The 15,297-nt window shown below is 39.7% G+C and overlaps 3 protein-coding genes across 3 annotated transcripts in view; 2 read left to right on the forward strand and 1 right to left on the reverse strand.

The window, feature by feature from the left end:
* Positions 1-22: 22 nt before the first annotated feature.
* LOC145487763 (oncoprotein-induced transcript 3 protein-like) lies at positions 23-5,007 on the forward strand. Its single transcript, XM_081466578.1, has 6 exons — positions 23-41; positions 332-457; positions 611-1,016; positions 1,737-1,916; positions 2,677-2,966; positions 3,466-5,007. The coding sequence occupies exons 1-6, from the start codon at positions 23-25 to the stop codon at positions 3,597-3,599; spliced, it is 1,155 nt and encodes a 384-aa protein (XP_081322704.1). The 3' UTR covers positions 3,600-5,007.
* Positions 5,008-7,877: 2,870 nt separating this feature from the next.
* Positions 7,878-10,421, forward strand: LOC145487764 (methyltransferase-like protein 27). The gene is made up of 3 exons (XM_081466579.1): positions 7,878-8,018; positions 9,081-9,459; positions 10,243-10,421. Exons 1-3 carry the CDS (start codon positions 7,878-7,880, stop codon positions 10,419-10,421), a joined length of 699 nt encoding a protein of 232 aa, XP_081322705.1.
* A 50-nt stretch (positions 10,422-10,471) lies between these two features.
* The window catches only part of LOC145486261 (condensin-2 complex subunit G2-like), a 33,222-nt gene continuing 28,396 nt past the window's right edge, over positions 10,472-15,297 (reverse strand). The window contains exons 27-34 of the mRNA XM_081464888.1: positions 14,256-14,355; positions 14,055-14,132; positions 13,420-13,526; positions 12,999-13,130; positions 12,379-12,473; positions 11,848-11,948; positions 11,444-11,525; positions 10,472-11,286 (exon numbers count right to left, since the gene is read on the reverse strand). Coding sequence (XP_081321014.1) covers positions 11,220-11,286; positions 11,444-11,525; positions 11,848-11,948; positions 12,379-12,473; positions 12,999-13,130; positions 13,420-13,526; positions 14,055-14,132; positions 14,256-14,355 — 762 coding nt within the window. The 3' untranslated portion in view covers positions 10,472-11,219. The remainder of the gene's footprint in view (positions 11,287-11,443; positions 11,526-11,847; positions 11,949-12,378; positions 12,474-12,998; positions 13,131-13,419; positions 13,527-14,054; positions 14,133-14,255; positions 14,356-15,297) is intronic.

Here is a 15,297-nt window from a genome sequence, read left to right on the forward strand (position 1 = left end):
GCGTCTTTTCCGTAAGATATCGATGACGTCTTTGATATCATGTTTGAATGTTTCTTGAAGTTCAAATTTATTCTGTTCTAGTTCGTCTCCACCGTGGCTGTGGAATAAACAAGCTAGTCCATCTGATTGGCAAAGAGTTTACATGAACAAAATTGTATAAACTATTTTGAGGAGAATTGATCGTTTCGTAAACCACCTCAGCATATACTCAGCAGATTCATAAGCTGCTCATATCGACAAGAGACTATTTAATGAAAAATTATACCAAGCTAGCATTCGAGGCATATCGAAACTGAAGAAGTTTGATCATGTGTAATGTAATATCTCGCAGACGTTAACGAGTGCGCAAAACAAAATGGCGGTTGCTCTCACAAGTGCATCAACACGGAAGGCAGCTACACCTGCTCGTGCCCGGACCCCGAGCTGACTTTGGCACCAGATCGCCGGAATTGTGTAGGTATACAAAAAAAAACCCACAATTCTCCATTTCTAAGACGAATTTGATATTTAAAAGATAGGAACAATTTCTGGCCTATTTCTTATGTCATTTCTATTCGGAAAGGAGCCAATCTTTCTTTGCATTTTCTATTTTTTTCTTTGTTTCTTGCAGCCTCGGGTGTCTCCGTAGATTGCCTCCAAAACGACATGTCAATCACTCTGCCCAAGACACTCCTCCTGGGTTTAAACCGTGAGCATGTCACGCTACGAAATGTGAACTGCGTTGCCAAAGAAACACCGACGCACTACACCCTTAAGACTGCACTTACGGGTTGCGGCACTACCGTCAGACATAGGAAAGGTGCTGTGATCTACAGCAACACTGTCTTGGAAATTCCAGTCCAAGAAGATGCCATTATAACAAGGGTCCGCGAGATTGAGATTCCCTTCAGCTGTTATTACAAGAACTCTGGTGATGCGACTGCTGTTGGAGTCAAACCTGATACCAGGAAATTAGTCTTTGACGAAGATGGGAAAGGAAATTTTACAGTTGCCCTGGGCATGTTCAAAGATAACAACTTAGTAAGAATTCAGTTTCGTTCAAGAGGAACGACAATCTTTATCAATCTCTTAAGCTGATTTTCTTTTAATTCAAGCCCATTTTAGAGAGAAAAAAAATCCAACTGACGTAATTTTTCTTAGTTTACTTATTAGACTCTCAATAATTATGATTGACAATTACAGTTTATTCACGATCAAATGTCGACCAAAAAAAAATACAAAAGCGGCAATCTCCTTATTGCTTATCCCTGATCTCTTCGTTGAATGGGATTTTTAGTTTTGGATTTTGGAACTTCAAATATTAAAATTTGCAACCCTCACAAATTGGCAGATATGTACAGCCGGCTTCTACTAGCACTTTTAAGCATTGGCAACATACGCAGATACGGTAAGATGTTAATAATTTGCGCCTTTGTCAGGAAAATTTCCTATATAGAGTACTTTTTTACTTGAGCATCAAAAAACAATTTTACATTACTTCGCTACGGTATTGGCTAAGAAATTTCGTGCCACTTTTAATCCATTGAAAAGCTGAAACCAAAACCAATCGCCACTGACTCTAACACGTTTTACCGCGATATACATTTTGTACGAATTTTGATTTTTTCACTCGTCTAGATTGCCTAGCTATGTCCTTTGCGATTGGCTGGAGTGACTGCTAGTTCTGGTTTTACGCGCGAAATAGAAAACCACTGTTTTTATTTAATTTTAATCGTATTTTCTTTTATTTTATTCAGGTTTATAGCAGCCTATAGCCAAAGTGATTACCCCCTGCAAGTCAAACTAAGGCAGGATCTGTACTTCCAAGCCTCAGTGAAATCCAATGACAGACCTCTTTCAGTTTTAGCCGAGCAATGTTATGCAACGCCCTCTCAGGATCGAACTTACGCTACAAAATATAACCTGATCAGAGACGGGTGAGTTTTAACTTAAAATTTGTTTCAAGGCAGAAAGTTTCTTTAAAATGGGCTTGTGATTAAGCGATCCAAAACGTACGCATGCGAGCAAATCTTTCTTTAGCTCAGAATTTTAACATAACCTCTTCGATCGATTTTAATCGTACAACTTATAAAATCCAAATCCTGCTTAAACTTTTCTTTCTTCAGTAAACGTTTGCTTTCGAGCCATGATTTACACACGTCAATTAAACCCTCCAGTAATTAAAAACAGTTCTTATAAGCAACCTTTAACTCCTTTAATTCCATGTAAATCAGTTGAGTTGTAAGCAAATCAGGGCTTTGACAAGAGATTGCTTTTCATATTAATTTATTTTGGTAAAATAAATTCCCTTTAAGAGATACTGAAAAGAAACTTTTAATTTAATATTTACTTTAATGAAAATAGCACGCTGGTTTCTAATGCTTTCTAATTATGCACTAACAACAAAATAGAGGAAATCGTTCCGACTTTTAAACAATTATCTTCGTTTTAAGCCGTCAGCGAATTTATGACTTCTACAAATCATTATGTTGATATTCAATTAGCAAAATTCATTTTATCTTGCTTTGATCTACGCAATATTCTTCTTTCAAATCAAACCGATGTAACTTGCTATATCATAACCTTATTAACCTTACTATGTTCACGATAATCATTACTGTTGTACTACTTTACAACAGCTTTTGCAAATAAAGCTAGTTGTTGTTGTTGTGGTTAACGCTTTTTTAAAATATCTAGATGTCCTGTGGATGAAACGACCAGTGTTATACCATCAACTGCAGTTGGCATATCCCAATTCATCACGGAAGGTTTCAAGTTCATTGCAGATCATCCGTTCGTGTTTATTCACTGCCATATAAGGATCTGTGATGCAGGGAACCCAAACTCCAGATGTAAACAAGGATGCATCAAAGAAACCCGAAAGAGACGTGACGTCAGCAGTGACGGTAAACTGTACCCATTAGCACAGGGACCGCTGACAATTGATAGTGACGTAAAAGACATAAGCACAAAATCGACTCTGCGTGGTAAGTTTCTTTCTTCGTTGTCCTTTTTATAAGATAAAAGTTGAAAGTTTGAATATAAATGAAAATAAAAGTTACATTTTATGAATTTTATCTTTTCTGCGATATTTAACACATCAAGTGCGTAGCCATAACTGACAAACCATCAAATATATGTTGATAGGGTTTACAGAATGAGCAAAATACAGCGCCATCTTGCTTAGACTGGTGGCCAATCACAGTGCAGAATTTGGACCATCTTGCCCGCTCACGCTACTGTATCCTAAACTGTATCGTTCACCTTTCGAAACGCTCGGAAAGTTCTTCGGAGAAAAATGGTACAGCAGAAATTCTCCAAAAATTTCGCGTAATTAGTAGCAAAAAAATTAAATGCATACCAAAATCCTCAGAGAGTTCTAAAAGTAATAGTCTACATTTTTTAGTTTGTGCTCCCAATTTTGATACCCATAAAATCGACAAGGGTCTAGGGAGGGGAGAGGACCAATCATCTCTTCTCTTTCAGGTATGACTCTCCCCGCTGTCCTTTCCATGACGGTTATATCGACGCTTTGCCTTGTGGGAATAATTTGGTTGTCTCGCAGGAAAAGTAACGAAGTCTCCGTTTACACTCCTCTGTGGATGACGTCGGAAGACTAAAACTCAATCTTCACGCTACTTTTTTGTTAAAACAACATAAGAGAACACTTAAGTTCACCTATCGATGATGTACTGTGGATGACGTCAGACAGAAGACTAGAACTTAATCTCCACGCTACATTTAGTTACAATTTACAAGAGAGTACCCAGATTCATGTATCAATGATGTACTGTGATGACGTCAGAAGACTAGAACTCAATCTCAACGCTAGTTTTTGATATAACAACATAGGAGAGCACTCAAGTTTATATATCGATAATCGTTCAAGGAATTTTGTAATCAACACCGTGGCGAATAAAAAATAGTAAAAATTTCTATGCAGGTCTATATCTGTTGATGTAAATTTGTTCTCATCTAGTATTGCATCCAAGGGCATCCAAAACAAAGGTGGCCAGGTTGACCATGAAAAAGCGAGATACTAATGGAGGCAAAACTACTAGGAAATTTTTCTCTGAACTGTATCACACTCATTAGTTATCCACCGACTTTTCCCTGTTGACTCTCGGATATATAGCCTGTAAGTTTGCTAATGTAAAAAACTTCGAAAAAGATGTGATCTTACCGATCGCCACACCTGGCTGTTTTCAGGCTGAGACAATTGGCATGGAGGAAAATTAGTTTCTAGCTATGGTAGAACAGTGGTGAGATTTTACTGAGTATTTTACTGAGTATTTTAGTGGAAAATACACCAATTGTAAAATTCATAGGAAGCTACATCCGGGACCCGAGTGGTGTATTTTACACATCATCCATAGTAAGGATATTGATGACGTCATTTCTCTCGTTTTCACGATTGTTTGTGCAAACAATCAGTTTGTCCATATCATACAAAGAAAATTACACGGTGGCTTAAAGATATGAATTTCACTTTTGAGTGTTAAAAACAATACTTTTTTTTTTCACTCGCTGCGCTCTTTTGTAAAATATTGTTTTTACTGCTCGAAAATAATGTTCATATCTTCGCGCCACCATGCAACATCTTTCGGAGGAGAGAGGGACCTGGGGACGAGGTTGTATGTTACGCGCATCAGGCCTGCATGTGGTTTGTGACTTAATGTACCGGCGTATTGCTTTCTACTGTTCTTTGGACTTCGGTGATTGCAGGTTCGTTTTTAATTTCTTCTTTGAAAAAGGGCTTACCCGGATATGATTATTTATTTCAGTATATGTTTTTGGTTTTTGCTGAGAATTATTAGTAGCATACGGCCGCACTCGCTTGTAGACCGTTCTGATACCAATTCAAGCAGTAGAGCTCTCCTTGAGCTGATATTTCACTACGAGGTAGAATCACAAAAAGCAGAGCTGTTTTCGTTCGTTTCCTTGAGCTGTATTCGGCGCTCATTGCGCGAGGCTTGAGGGCTCTGTTTGTACTAGCCAACATCCTTGTGAGATCACAAAGGTTGTGTTTGCCGGTCGCTGTAAATTAAACTTTCCCACGAAGCGAAGGAAGCCACTAAGCCCACACAACAGCTGATTCGAAGCTATCCATAGATAGCTCTCAGGTGGCAAGTTAAAATATAGTAGAGTGGATCACAATTTTAAAATAGTCACTGATATTTCGGGATGTGATATCCAACCTCTATAATATTTGACTGTCACGAGGAGTCTGACAAGGTTAAGGTATGCAAAACTGGCTACAGTTTGTTAATATTTCTGTTACCCCCTTCCCGATCGAATCATTGGCCATTGTGCCTGTTACTCGTCGAAATCAGCAGAGCCTGTGAATCAAAATGTCTAACCATTCTTTTCTCAGTGACATGATTTTATCGTTTTAAGAACTTTATTTAATTAGCGGTCGTTTTTTACCATGAGCGCGGCAGAAAATATGTGATGGAAAGTGCTACAATAATTATAGCACGAGATTATTAATCTTTTGACTATAGTTATTCACACGTGTGATTCTCAACCAGAAAAAAATTTTTAAAAGCTCGTCACGAGTTAATATGGTGAAATAAATCGTCAATATATGATCGCAATTTTATGTACATGTTTTATATTTTGTATACACAATGAGATTGCATTTTTTAACATGTTCTACATGATAAATTTTATGACATAACAGACGAAGTAAAGAGTCAGATGACCAGATCAAAGTTCTTAAGAATTATCCAGTGCGAAACTTAGTACAACTCTTTGTTTTTTAAATGACACGATGCTTTATTTAACACCAGAAACAAACGAGTATTGGTAAAGATAGCCGTTGATGTGGCGTGACTAGGTTAATCTGATCTGTCTGTCAAACAGTTTGATAGCAAAGTGCCCTTTATTCCTGCCTCGTGTCACGCTATTGCGCAATTGCTCCGAGGTTGAAAGCGATCAGCTGTGTAATCTTGCATGTTCGAGATAATGTGCTATGTCACGCAAGAAAAAATGGTTCTTTATCCGACATAATAAATCCTTTATTGGCCAAGTTTGTTGGGTCAAGATGGTTCAGTGATATTGGCCTAGTTCTTTTTTTGCGTGTTAATTGACCTTGACTCCGTCTCGCTCCATAAACACGCAAAAAAAAAAAAAAAGAAGAACGAGGCTAATGTCCTGCCCTATTGACCTCGCGCTTGGTCAACAACCCGTAATACTATCTACTCTCGTGTCTACTCCTCTCTGCACTTTTGTGAATACAAATTTGTTTTTAATTTGTGTTAAAATAAGGGGCAACCTGGATATCACAATTTACGGCGTTAAACCTCAGTGGCAAACGGCAACACTCGGTCGTAAATGTAGACTGTTAGGATACTTTTGGAGCTGTGCAGGCAAGAGGCAGATAGATATATCAACTTGAGACGGGTTAATTACATATCTGCAGATATATAATTAAACCGAATCTTCCTTTTGAGAATAGGAGAGAATCTTAGGTCTTAGTTTTTGAGCTAGTAAAGGTGTCAAAATCTTAGGTCTTTGATCTCAGAACTTTTTTTTTTTTTTGCATACGCAACAGTGTTAACTTCTGCATACGGCAACAGAAGTAAGTACGTTCAGGATTGCTCCCCGCGGAGAGTTTCTTAAGATGGTGTCATACCTTCAGATACTGTATAAACTTTTCTCTGAAACTCATTTTATTACTAAACATGAAGATTCAACATCTCCGACCATTTGCAAAACATGATTTTGCTCTAATTACTCCTTGATTCACGTTTAAATTAAGAAATCTGGACACTTGTAGCTGTATTTCAACATAGCAACACCCATAGCAAAGGTTGTTTACAGCTCAAAAGTACTTACAAAATGGATTCAATTGAGTACATTTTTGTTATACCTTGCAGGGAAGATTTGTAGTTATGAGAATTTTGCATCATGGTCCTGAAAATTGTTTCCTCTACCAACTTATACGCCCCTTACACTTGGTGAACAATTCTATGACCAGGGTGCACTCGGGCATGGAACATTTATGTTAACCCTTTCGATATACCCCTTCCCCCCTGCTTCTGTACGCCCCTCCGTTCACAGGGCAAATTTGGGCTCCCGGAGACTGAAGTAAAATATAAAGCTTTTTAAAGCCTTATTTGTCAAAATGACCAAATAGACGGATCACCAATACCTCAAATACGATATCTCCATCGGGTTTCAACCGAATGTTGTTAAAATTTTAAGACTGGTAAAGGACACAATTATCTAGGTCGAAAACCGCTCAAATTTGCAATTTATGAAATGTTTTCGCCGTTATTCAGTTAATATAGTTAATAGTAGTTAACGCTAGTAAACTTTTTCCATTTTCACGAGAAAATTGTTTTCTGAGGTTTGTGCCCTGGAAAACTTGTTTGTGGACAGGATGAACTTCATTCCATGCTTCACGAACCATTTATTAGTATGTTATCGTGTTTATAATGGACTGCACTTTTTAATACTTAGAGGCTAGTTATTCATTAGATATTGTGGTATGTGACCTGGAAAAGCTCAATTTTGAAGTCAGAGGTCAAAGGAAGTCGAAGTCCTTTAACGTGGTACCAAAACTGTCCCACAGAGTTGTTGTTGTTTTTTTGTTTTTAAAGATATTTTGAAGGCATAAGACCACCTAATGCCAACGTACAGGAATCGATTTTGACAAAAACTAAATCTCCTGAATACAAAAGCCAGACACCTCCACAGCCTAAATAGCTAGCTATAAAACTTGTATACTTGATTCCCAAACACCCGTGACCTATACTGCATGTGTATAGCAGCGGTTAACTCTACATAGCCCCTGTGAATTACTACACCCGTCGTGCATAGATCTCCTCTGCGTTCTCCAGAAGACATCGCTCTCGACCTCGAACCGTTTTTGTTTTGGTTCAGGTTCCCAGATGCAGCACAACTCCGACAGTCAAATGGCGCCGATAGACGAAAAATATCATAAGGAGCTACAGTGGCTGAGACAAAACGAAGATGCGACGAAGGATGATGTAAGAAACATCTATGACAACTGGGCAGCCGAGTATGACAAGGTATGGAAGGGGGCGGGAGGGGGTTAGGGAGAGAATCAACTGTGCAAGAGGGTCTCCATGAGTAAGTGGCTTTTACGGCTGAAGATTAATATTTTGGTTTCTGTACTACTAACGGTTCATTTATTTTCCTTACGGTTAACAGAAACCTTAGAAACTAATTACCATTGCTTAATAAGTTAATAATAATTTGATCACTGTAAACATATCAAAGGGCTTAGGATCATTCCGGGATGGAAAAAAGTATTATTATAAGAACTGCGGACAAATATAGTTACTACTTAGTCTCCCGGCTTTACCCTGTACTACCAAACCGCAAGGCAAGACACAAAAAAGTCTTAAGCTTGACAAGAGATCTTGAGAATTTCACTTTCGTGGCTAAAATTATTTTACAGTTGACATTTTTTTTACGGCTAAAAGTTGAAATTTTCAAAGGCAACAGTTAATGCTGTTTTCTTGTTCTTCGCTCTGCCTCGACAAACTGAGGCTGTCGGGAAGCAAAACACAACTTTACATAAAAACCTTAAATCATTGCTTAATGACCTCTTTAAAAAAAATCCTGGGTAAACATAATCGCGAAAATCACTAAGATTTATGTCATAAGGGAAAAAGACTTTATGTCACTGAGCTTTTTGCCTTCGTTTTCTTTCTTGTGAAGGTCTTTGTCAGACTGTAGCTTTTCAAATTTAGCGTCACAGATACGTTAGGCACGGACCATTATATTTTTAAGTAGGGAGAGGGTTGGGCAATTTTCACTCGGTCGAGTTTTTCCCCCCTGGCTTTTCAGCATCACCGACCTTTTGATATGGGCGTTCCCCCACCGGGAGGTAATGAGAGTGCATGGGTGTTTGATCCCTAGCAAAGATGTGAATTAACAAGATCAATTTGCGGTGCAAATGTAGAGTGAATTAAGCTGGAAGTAGGAGAGACTCCTCTGCTCCCTCTTTGTTATCTTGCGTAGTGCCAGCGCGCGTTTTATTAGTAGCGGGAGCGAGAAGAGGGACGGACGCGTGTCTCAGTTCACCATCGCGCACCGTTCTAACACGCACGCCTTATCACTTTCAGACTATGCTGCACACAATTCCCTACACGAACTGGAGACACATCGCACACGCATTAGATGTGGCAGCTTTGAAGGCCTTTCCCTCCAAAAGAAAAGACGAAGTTAAAATAATCGATGTGGCAGCAGGAACTGGTTTTGCCGGTTTGGAGCTCATTAAACTTGGCTACACCAACATCGATGCTCTGGATATGTCGCAAGAAATGCTTAATCAGGCAAAGAAGAAAAATGTGTACCGGAGGTTGATCTGCAGTTATCTTAGTGACCAGAGGACATTAGAGATTGAAACGGGACAATATGACGCACTAACGTGTGTCAACGCCATTGGTAACAAGCATATCATACAAAATGCTATGACGGAAATGTGCCGGATTGTGTCTAAAGGCAAGCAATAGCTGGATATTTATATCTAACCGTATCTTTCTGGTAGGCTTCGGCAGGTTATCAGGCGAGTTTGGTTGAGTCCTGGTTCGTATTTTGGCGAGACATAATCAAGTCAAAATACTCATGGCCGTATCAAACGAACCTGGTATGCAGCCAAACGTACCAAAACGTTTTTACCATATCCAAATTTTACCAAGTGACCATGATAGTGTCGCAATATCAGGTCAATAAGTGGTCAATAAAATATTTACTTTATGGCTTTCGGGGAAATGTTTCTTGCGTGACACAGTGGCTAGTCCCGAGCGGACAAGATAGCTGTGCCATCTTGCCCGTTATGGTAGACAATCACACCGCAGGATTTGGTTTATTTTGCCCCCTCAGGGAGCTAGTCATATACTAAAGTCAAATAAAATCAACTCTTCAACGATTGTGGTGATCGTTAATGCATGTGGGTCATAAGGAAACTGCAGCGACTGCTGCGATAATGGTCATAACAGGAGGCAGTGCGTCGTTGATTGATCCAGCCGGAGGTCCCCTCTGGTGGTCGGAAGGATAGATCCACTTTTTTTCTGTCGATTGCAATGATTGCAGCGAACGTAGCGATTTTACGGAGACCATCCTTGAGCAAATAGTTTGCACATTTTGGACCTTGTTCCGGATGCAACAAAGGTTCCCCTGCAACCATCCTTTTTGTCCCAGATATTTGTAGGGTGAGAAATTCTTTCATCGGTACTTCACTTCGCAGCAACTTTATTTATTTATCTTGTTTACTTTTTATTGCAGGGGGTTTGCTTTGTTTTGATGTTTTCGACGAGGATATGATGGAATGGCAACAAAAGCTGCTGGAAATGGTAAATTCCGGGATTTTGGAATATGTTACAAAAGAAAAAGTTCCTCTTTACAACGTCGAAGGGCGTCAAACAGAAACAAATGCGTTTGTGTTTAAAGTACTGAAGAACTAAATTTACGCAAACTCACTCACACTCATTCACTCAGTGAAAGTTGCAAACTTATTTTTTGTCGCTTTTTCTAATTTAGATTTCCTGATCGACTTTTTTCATAACAAAATGGACGGTGCTCTGTTTTAATTGAAATCGTAGATAAAGGACTATTTCAATATCCCCTGTTTTAACCTTCAGTAACCTTAGGACTTGTGACTGTAGAGTGACGCGACTGAAGACTTTACAATAAAATCTCAAATCTCTGGGGACGGGTTTGGTGGCTTGACAAAGGGCACTCAAGGGTGGAAGGTTGGGAGTGGAATCCATTCAACTCACTCCGTAAATACTAAATCACTCGATTACAGAAGCAACGACTGAAGAGTCCTTATGCAGCACACGGCATACAGACCTCGGTAAGCTAGTTTTACTCTCTACAGATTAGGGACTGTTACTTCAAGAGGGCAGCTTTGACCACTACAAGAGTGACATTTTCGCAACTGAGGAAATCAGAACATAACACAAGAACACTCACTGACGCTAAATGTTATTAAAAGAAACACTTTGAAAAACAAGTTAGTGTTAAAACCGTTAGAGCCAAGTTCAGTTGGTACAAAATCCAACATGTTTTTCTTCAAATCCCAAACTTTCGACGAGACGTTCAGTTTCACGAGCGAGAAAGTAGGTGGAAGAGCTTTCGAAAAACAACAGACAGCACCCGATCGGAGGTTAGTTTTCTTTTTAAACTGAACGAGTTATATTGCTGTTAGTCAGCCTGAAAATGAACGTGATAAGTTATTTTCGTAACGCGGTCAACATTGTTCAAACGACAATCTGTAAGGTGGAGAGTAAACTTTGGATGAGAAGACGAGCGCCTTCCAAGTCCTCGCTGTAAACGAAAAGAACAAAAATTATAACCAAGTAGACAGAAAATTCAAACAGAGAGGCAGTCAGTTAATATATAAAAGGTATGATATTCTGGGTCAGTTTCTAGATTTTTTGAAGCGAATTGGACGAAGGCAACAACAACAACAACAACAACAAACCTTTGTTCTGAGCTGTTGCTTTCTTTTATCCTTTCATTTATGTGAAGGGCGCAACTTTTAATCACGTTAGTATCAGCTTTACCTGCCAAAAAAAAAAAGAATTCTACTTGAGAATGACGCAGTATACCTTCCTTTCCAAATATCAGGAAAAAACGTAGCAGAACTAAAGGCGAGTTCATATTTCAGTTGGAGGAGAATCTGGTACAGACAATTTACGGGTTTTTTCTTTTACTGGTCTCTTGTTCGTTCGTGCCTTCACACTTCACTTATACTGTGGCGTACTTTTTGCAGTTCTACGCGTCAAAGAATGAACCACTGATCGACCGAATTACAGGGCAATAGCTCTCTCGATTCACATGGCAAAATAAGTGAAACGCAAGGCATAGATTTAACCCAACACAGACCTTGAAGTGCGCCTAGTAGGGAAACAGCCGCCGTCAGTGTGCCAACGTTTTCATCAAGCGCTCCTGACAATACAAGATGTTTCACCTCAAACATGAATGATCTACAAAGGAACAAAAAAAGACAAAACTTAGAGTAAACATGCAGGCCCCGTCGACACTACGCCGGAGAAACTTGAAAACGCAACAATAACCGGTTATTTTGGATTTGTAACTGAGGAAGACTCGGCCAGGGAAATCACGTAACTATCGTGATGTCATCGTTTTCGAAATTTCAAAGTTCCCCTTTCAAAATGTGTCCCTTCCACACTAAAACGCAAAGCCGGTGTTTCCAAATTGCCCCGCTTTGAAGAGCGTTTTCGAAAAAGCTCTGTTTTCGTGACGAATTAGTGTGGACGGTAGGCCTAACCGGAGAAATGACGCTCCCTTTTCAAATTACTCCGGCGTAGTGTGGACAAGGCCTAATATCATCCTCCATACTAAATTAACTAACTTAAATGACCCCATATGTTTATTTTCGTCTGATCATTTTACCTCAAGAGAGCTTGAGAACTTGTGATCATTTTCAGGATAGAGCTGGCGAGTCTTGGTAAATCTGCTGCGTTTGAATCGTCTTCCGATGCCGAGTACTACAATAACATGAAGAAAGCAAAGAGACAACACAGACTCAGTCATTGACTATAGTACGTTCTGACAGAGAAAAAAATAGGATATGGTACCATTTGAAAAAATCCCAACATAATTCAAACTGAAAAGGGGTACGGATTTATGACAAGCGTGTAAGGGTTGTCCAAAAGCGTTGTGAAAACGGCCAACTACATAAGCGATCAATGACAGCAGCATTTATCTAACACTTTTCCGTCTTAAGGAGGCTATGTCTTCACACATTGCATAAAAAGAAAAGCTCTTCTGTGTGACGGACAGCAGTTGAAAAAGGAAAATTGTGCAACCTCTCTGTGCGAAAATGTCGCTGCACTTTCCTGAACATTAGAATTTTGACTTCCTCGGTAACGGGTGTTTTCGAGGTTGTTGCTGTTTCGTATTACGAGATAAAAGTCACAAAAAAATGTGTAGACATTCAAGCTAGTCAGGACAATTCCTCTCCAGCCGGTACGTATGGACTGCGCTATTTATAAATAACACGCATATCCTACCTGTTGTGCGATATTTGTCAATACAGCAGACACCAGAGGAGCCATAAGACTAGTATTTGTCCCAGTTCCACGTCTTCCAAGCTCAGTAAGCAGAAGACCTTCGGCCAGAGCAGGTCGGAAAACGAGAAGGGCCTGAAAAGGCAGTTATTTAGTTGGGGAATGAGCGGAATACAAAGAAAAAATTGAAGTCACTTAAACTCTAAAATATCCCTGGTCTTGACATACGTTTCCCCAGGTAAGCACCTACCCACATCATAAATACCTCCGTAAAGAAAATGTAGACAGACAGACAGACAGACAGACAGACAGAAAGACACTGACCGGATCATCAACATCATCAGGTTCGCTCTGATAGAACAGTTGTTCTATTTCATATACATATAACATGTTAAACTTCAGTTTGAAGTTGACCAGTTCTTACCTGGGGTAGAACATCAACTTCTGTATTGTCACAGGAATTCAAAATTTGAAGCACATTTGTCAACACAATCGACACCGGCCCTCCTTGGAGATTTACATTCCTTGATTCTGCAAGAAGAGCGAGTTATGGTCAAATTCATTTTTGCAATGCTTTGTTCCAAAATTCTCGAGAGGAATCGAGAAAGCCAACCCTCCCTCGATGTACCTAACATGAACCCATTTGTCTTTGACACACACAACATGTACTGTATGGTTTCCGGCATTTACTTGTAATTATAGCGCCCCGATGCTAAGCACCCACAAAACTGCAGCTAAGGTAATTACAGACCCGGCTTGTGAAGGAGATTTGTAGGGTCATAACACGTCACAATCATTTGGAATTATACAGTCGGCGAAACTTAAATTAACGAACTGACAAAAATCTCCACAGTTCCAAAGAATTTGGCAGCATACTTTGAATTTTCCTCCCTTTCCACACTTTCCTGACCTTCCCTCGACTAAGGAAGACTTTAGACAAAGCTAGTCTTTTCTTACACCCTCCTCCCCCCTACCCGCCCTCCATAAGGATGGACAAAACAAATGGGACAGGTTCTGATCCAGAATGTACATAGGAATGCCCTTAGAATGAATACTTACCATCTCTTAGAAGGATACTGTGAACGAGTTGGTACAACAGTTTGGAGAGCTGAGGCAAAAACGTCACCGCTTTACAACCTGTTGGAAGAGATAGTAATTGATAAATAAGTTCATGACAGAGTTGTAGGTAAAGTAAGCGCTACATTTTTTCAAAGTATTGTAAGGACGCAGAGAGCTTCTGTTTCCACAAACTCAACTCACCGATTTTTGCCAAAGACGTTGTAAAAACTGCCGCATGGTTGTAGAATTTTTCCTCTGCTATTCCGATCATGACCATCTCGCTCACGCACGTCAAAACGGTCTGAAAACGGACATTGTTAGTGAAAATAAATTTAATGCTGTAATATGAAGTATTGTACCCACTGTTCAGACATCTCGCATTCTGCCTCATTATATCAGTTACCGTTATTTTTAAACTCAACGCCAGTGTTGGATTCAATTCCAACTTAACGAAGAAGGGAGGTTTAAACTTACTGTTGGGCTCGAGATTCACACGTTAATGAAAACTAGCAGAAGGACTCTTATATTGTGCTTTTGGCAAGTCTTTAAGTCTACAGTGCCTCTCGCTACACAGTTTTATAACATGCCACAGAAAACTACAGCCAATCAGAATAGAGGAAAGTCGTTGTATACTCGACGGTATTACAATCCGCCTTCCCATCGTGCGCCGCACGCATGTCGCACTGATTTTGTTCACAAAGGTGTTTCCTATGACATGGTATAAAACAGCCATGCAATGCTTTCGGGTTGTATACCACGGAATACCCCACTTGTCACAAATTGTAGGGAGAGGAGTATCCTTGCTCATTTTGGGGACCGTTCATTTTTTATGAGGGAGGGGGGGCTGGTGGGATTTGGGAAGCACCATTTAAAAATCGCATGACCCCCCCTCAGCTTACCAATTTTTTCACATGGCCCCCCCTTATAGCGGTCATTTTTTGGGATGACCCCCCCCCCCGCAAAAAAAAAATTGAAGAAACAATATTTAGATTTCAACTTTTTAAATATTTCTCTATTATCCCCCTACTTCACGTTATTGTGCTCACTATGAAGACAATATTTACAATCTCTATACGACAGAGAGCTGTTGTTTAAAAAAATAAATCAAAAGAAAGAGAAGTCAATTTCGGATCTCCTAGTTATGGCTCGCCCTGAGCGTGTGGCATTTGGCCTCTCATTGGCATCTTCCTCATCTGAATTGATGAATGCAAGAATGACGTCACTTGAGTCATCCTCTCCCCCA

The sequence above is a fragment of the Orbicella franksi genome, chromosome 5 (genome assembly GCF_964199315.1).
Source record: "Orbicella franksi chromosome 5, jaOrbFran1.1, whole genome shotgun sequence".
Classification (NCBI taxonomy): domain Eukaryota; kingdom Metazoa; phylum Cnidaria; class Anthozoa; order Scleractinia; family Merulinidae; genus Orbicella; species Orbicella franksi.

Excerpts from the sequence above, each read along its gene's own strand:
- LOC145487763 (XM_081466578.1), top strand. Across the intron at positions 458-610 it reads AGATCGCCGGAATTGTGTAG|CCTCGGGTGTCTCCGTAGAT; the intron begins GTATACAAAAAA and ends TGTTTCTTGCAG. Across the intron at positions 1,917-2,676 it reads TATAACCTGATCAGAGACGG|ATGTCCTGTGGATGAAACGA; the intron begins GTGAGTTTTAAC and ends TAAAATATCTAG.
- LOC145487764 (XM_081466579.1), top strand. The coding sequence starts at position 7,878 with ATGCAGCACAACTCCGACAGTCAAATGGCGCCGATAGACGAAAAATAT. Across the intron at positions 8,019-9,080 it reads GGGCAGCCGAGTATGACAAG|ACTATGCTGCACACAATTCC; the intron begins GTATGGAAGGGG and ends TATCACTTTCAG. Across the intron at positions 9,460-10,242 it reads GTGCCGGATTGTGTCTAAAG|GGGGTTTGCTTTGTTTTGAT; the intron begins GCAAGCAATAGC and ends TTTTTATTGCAG.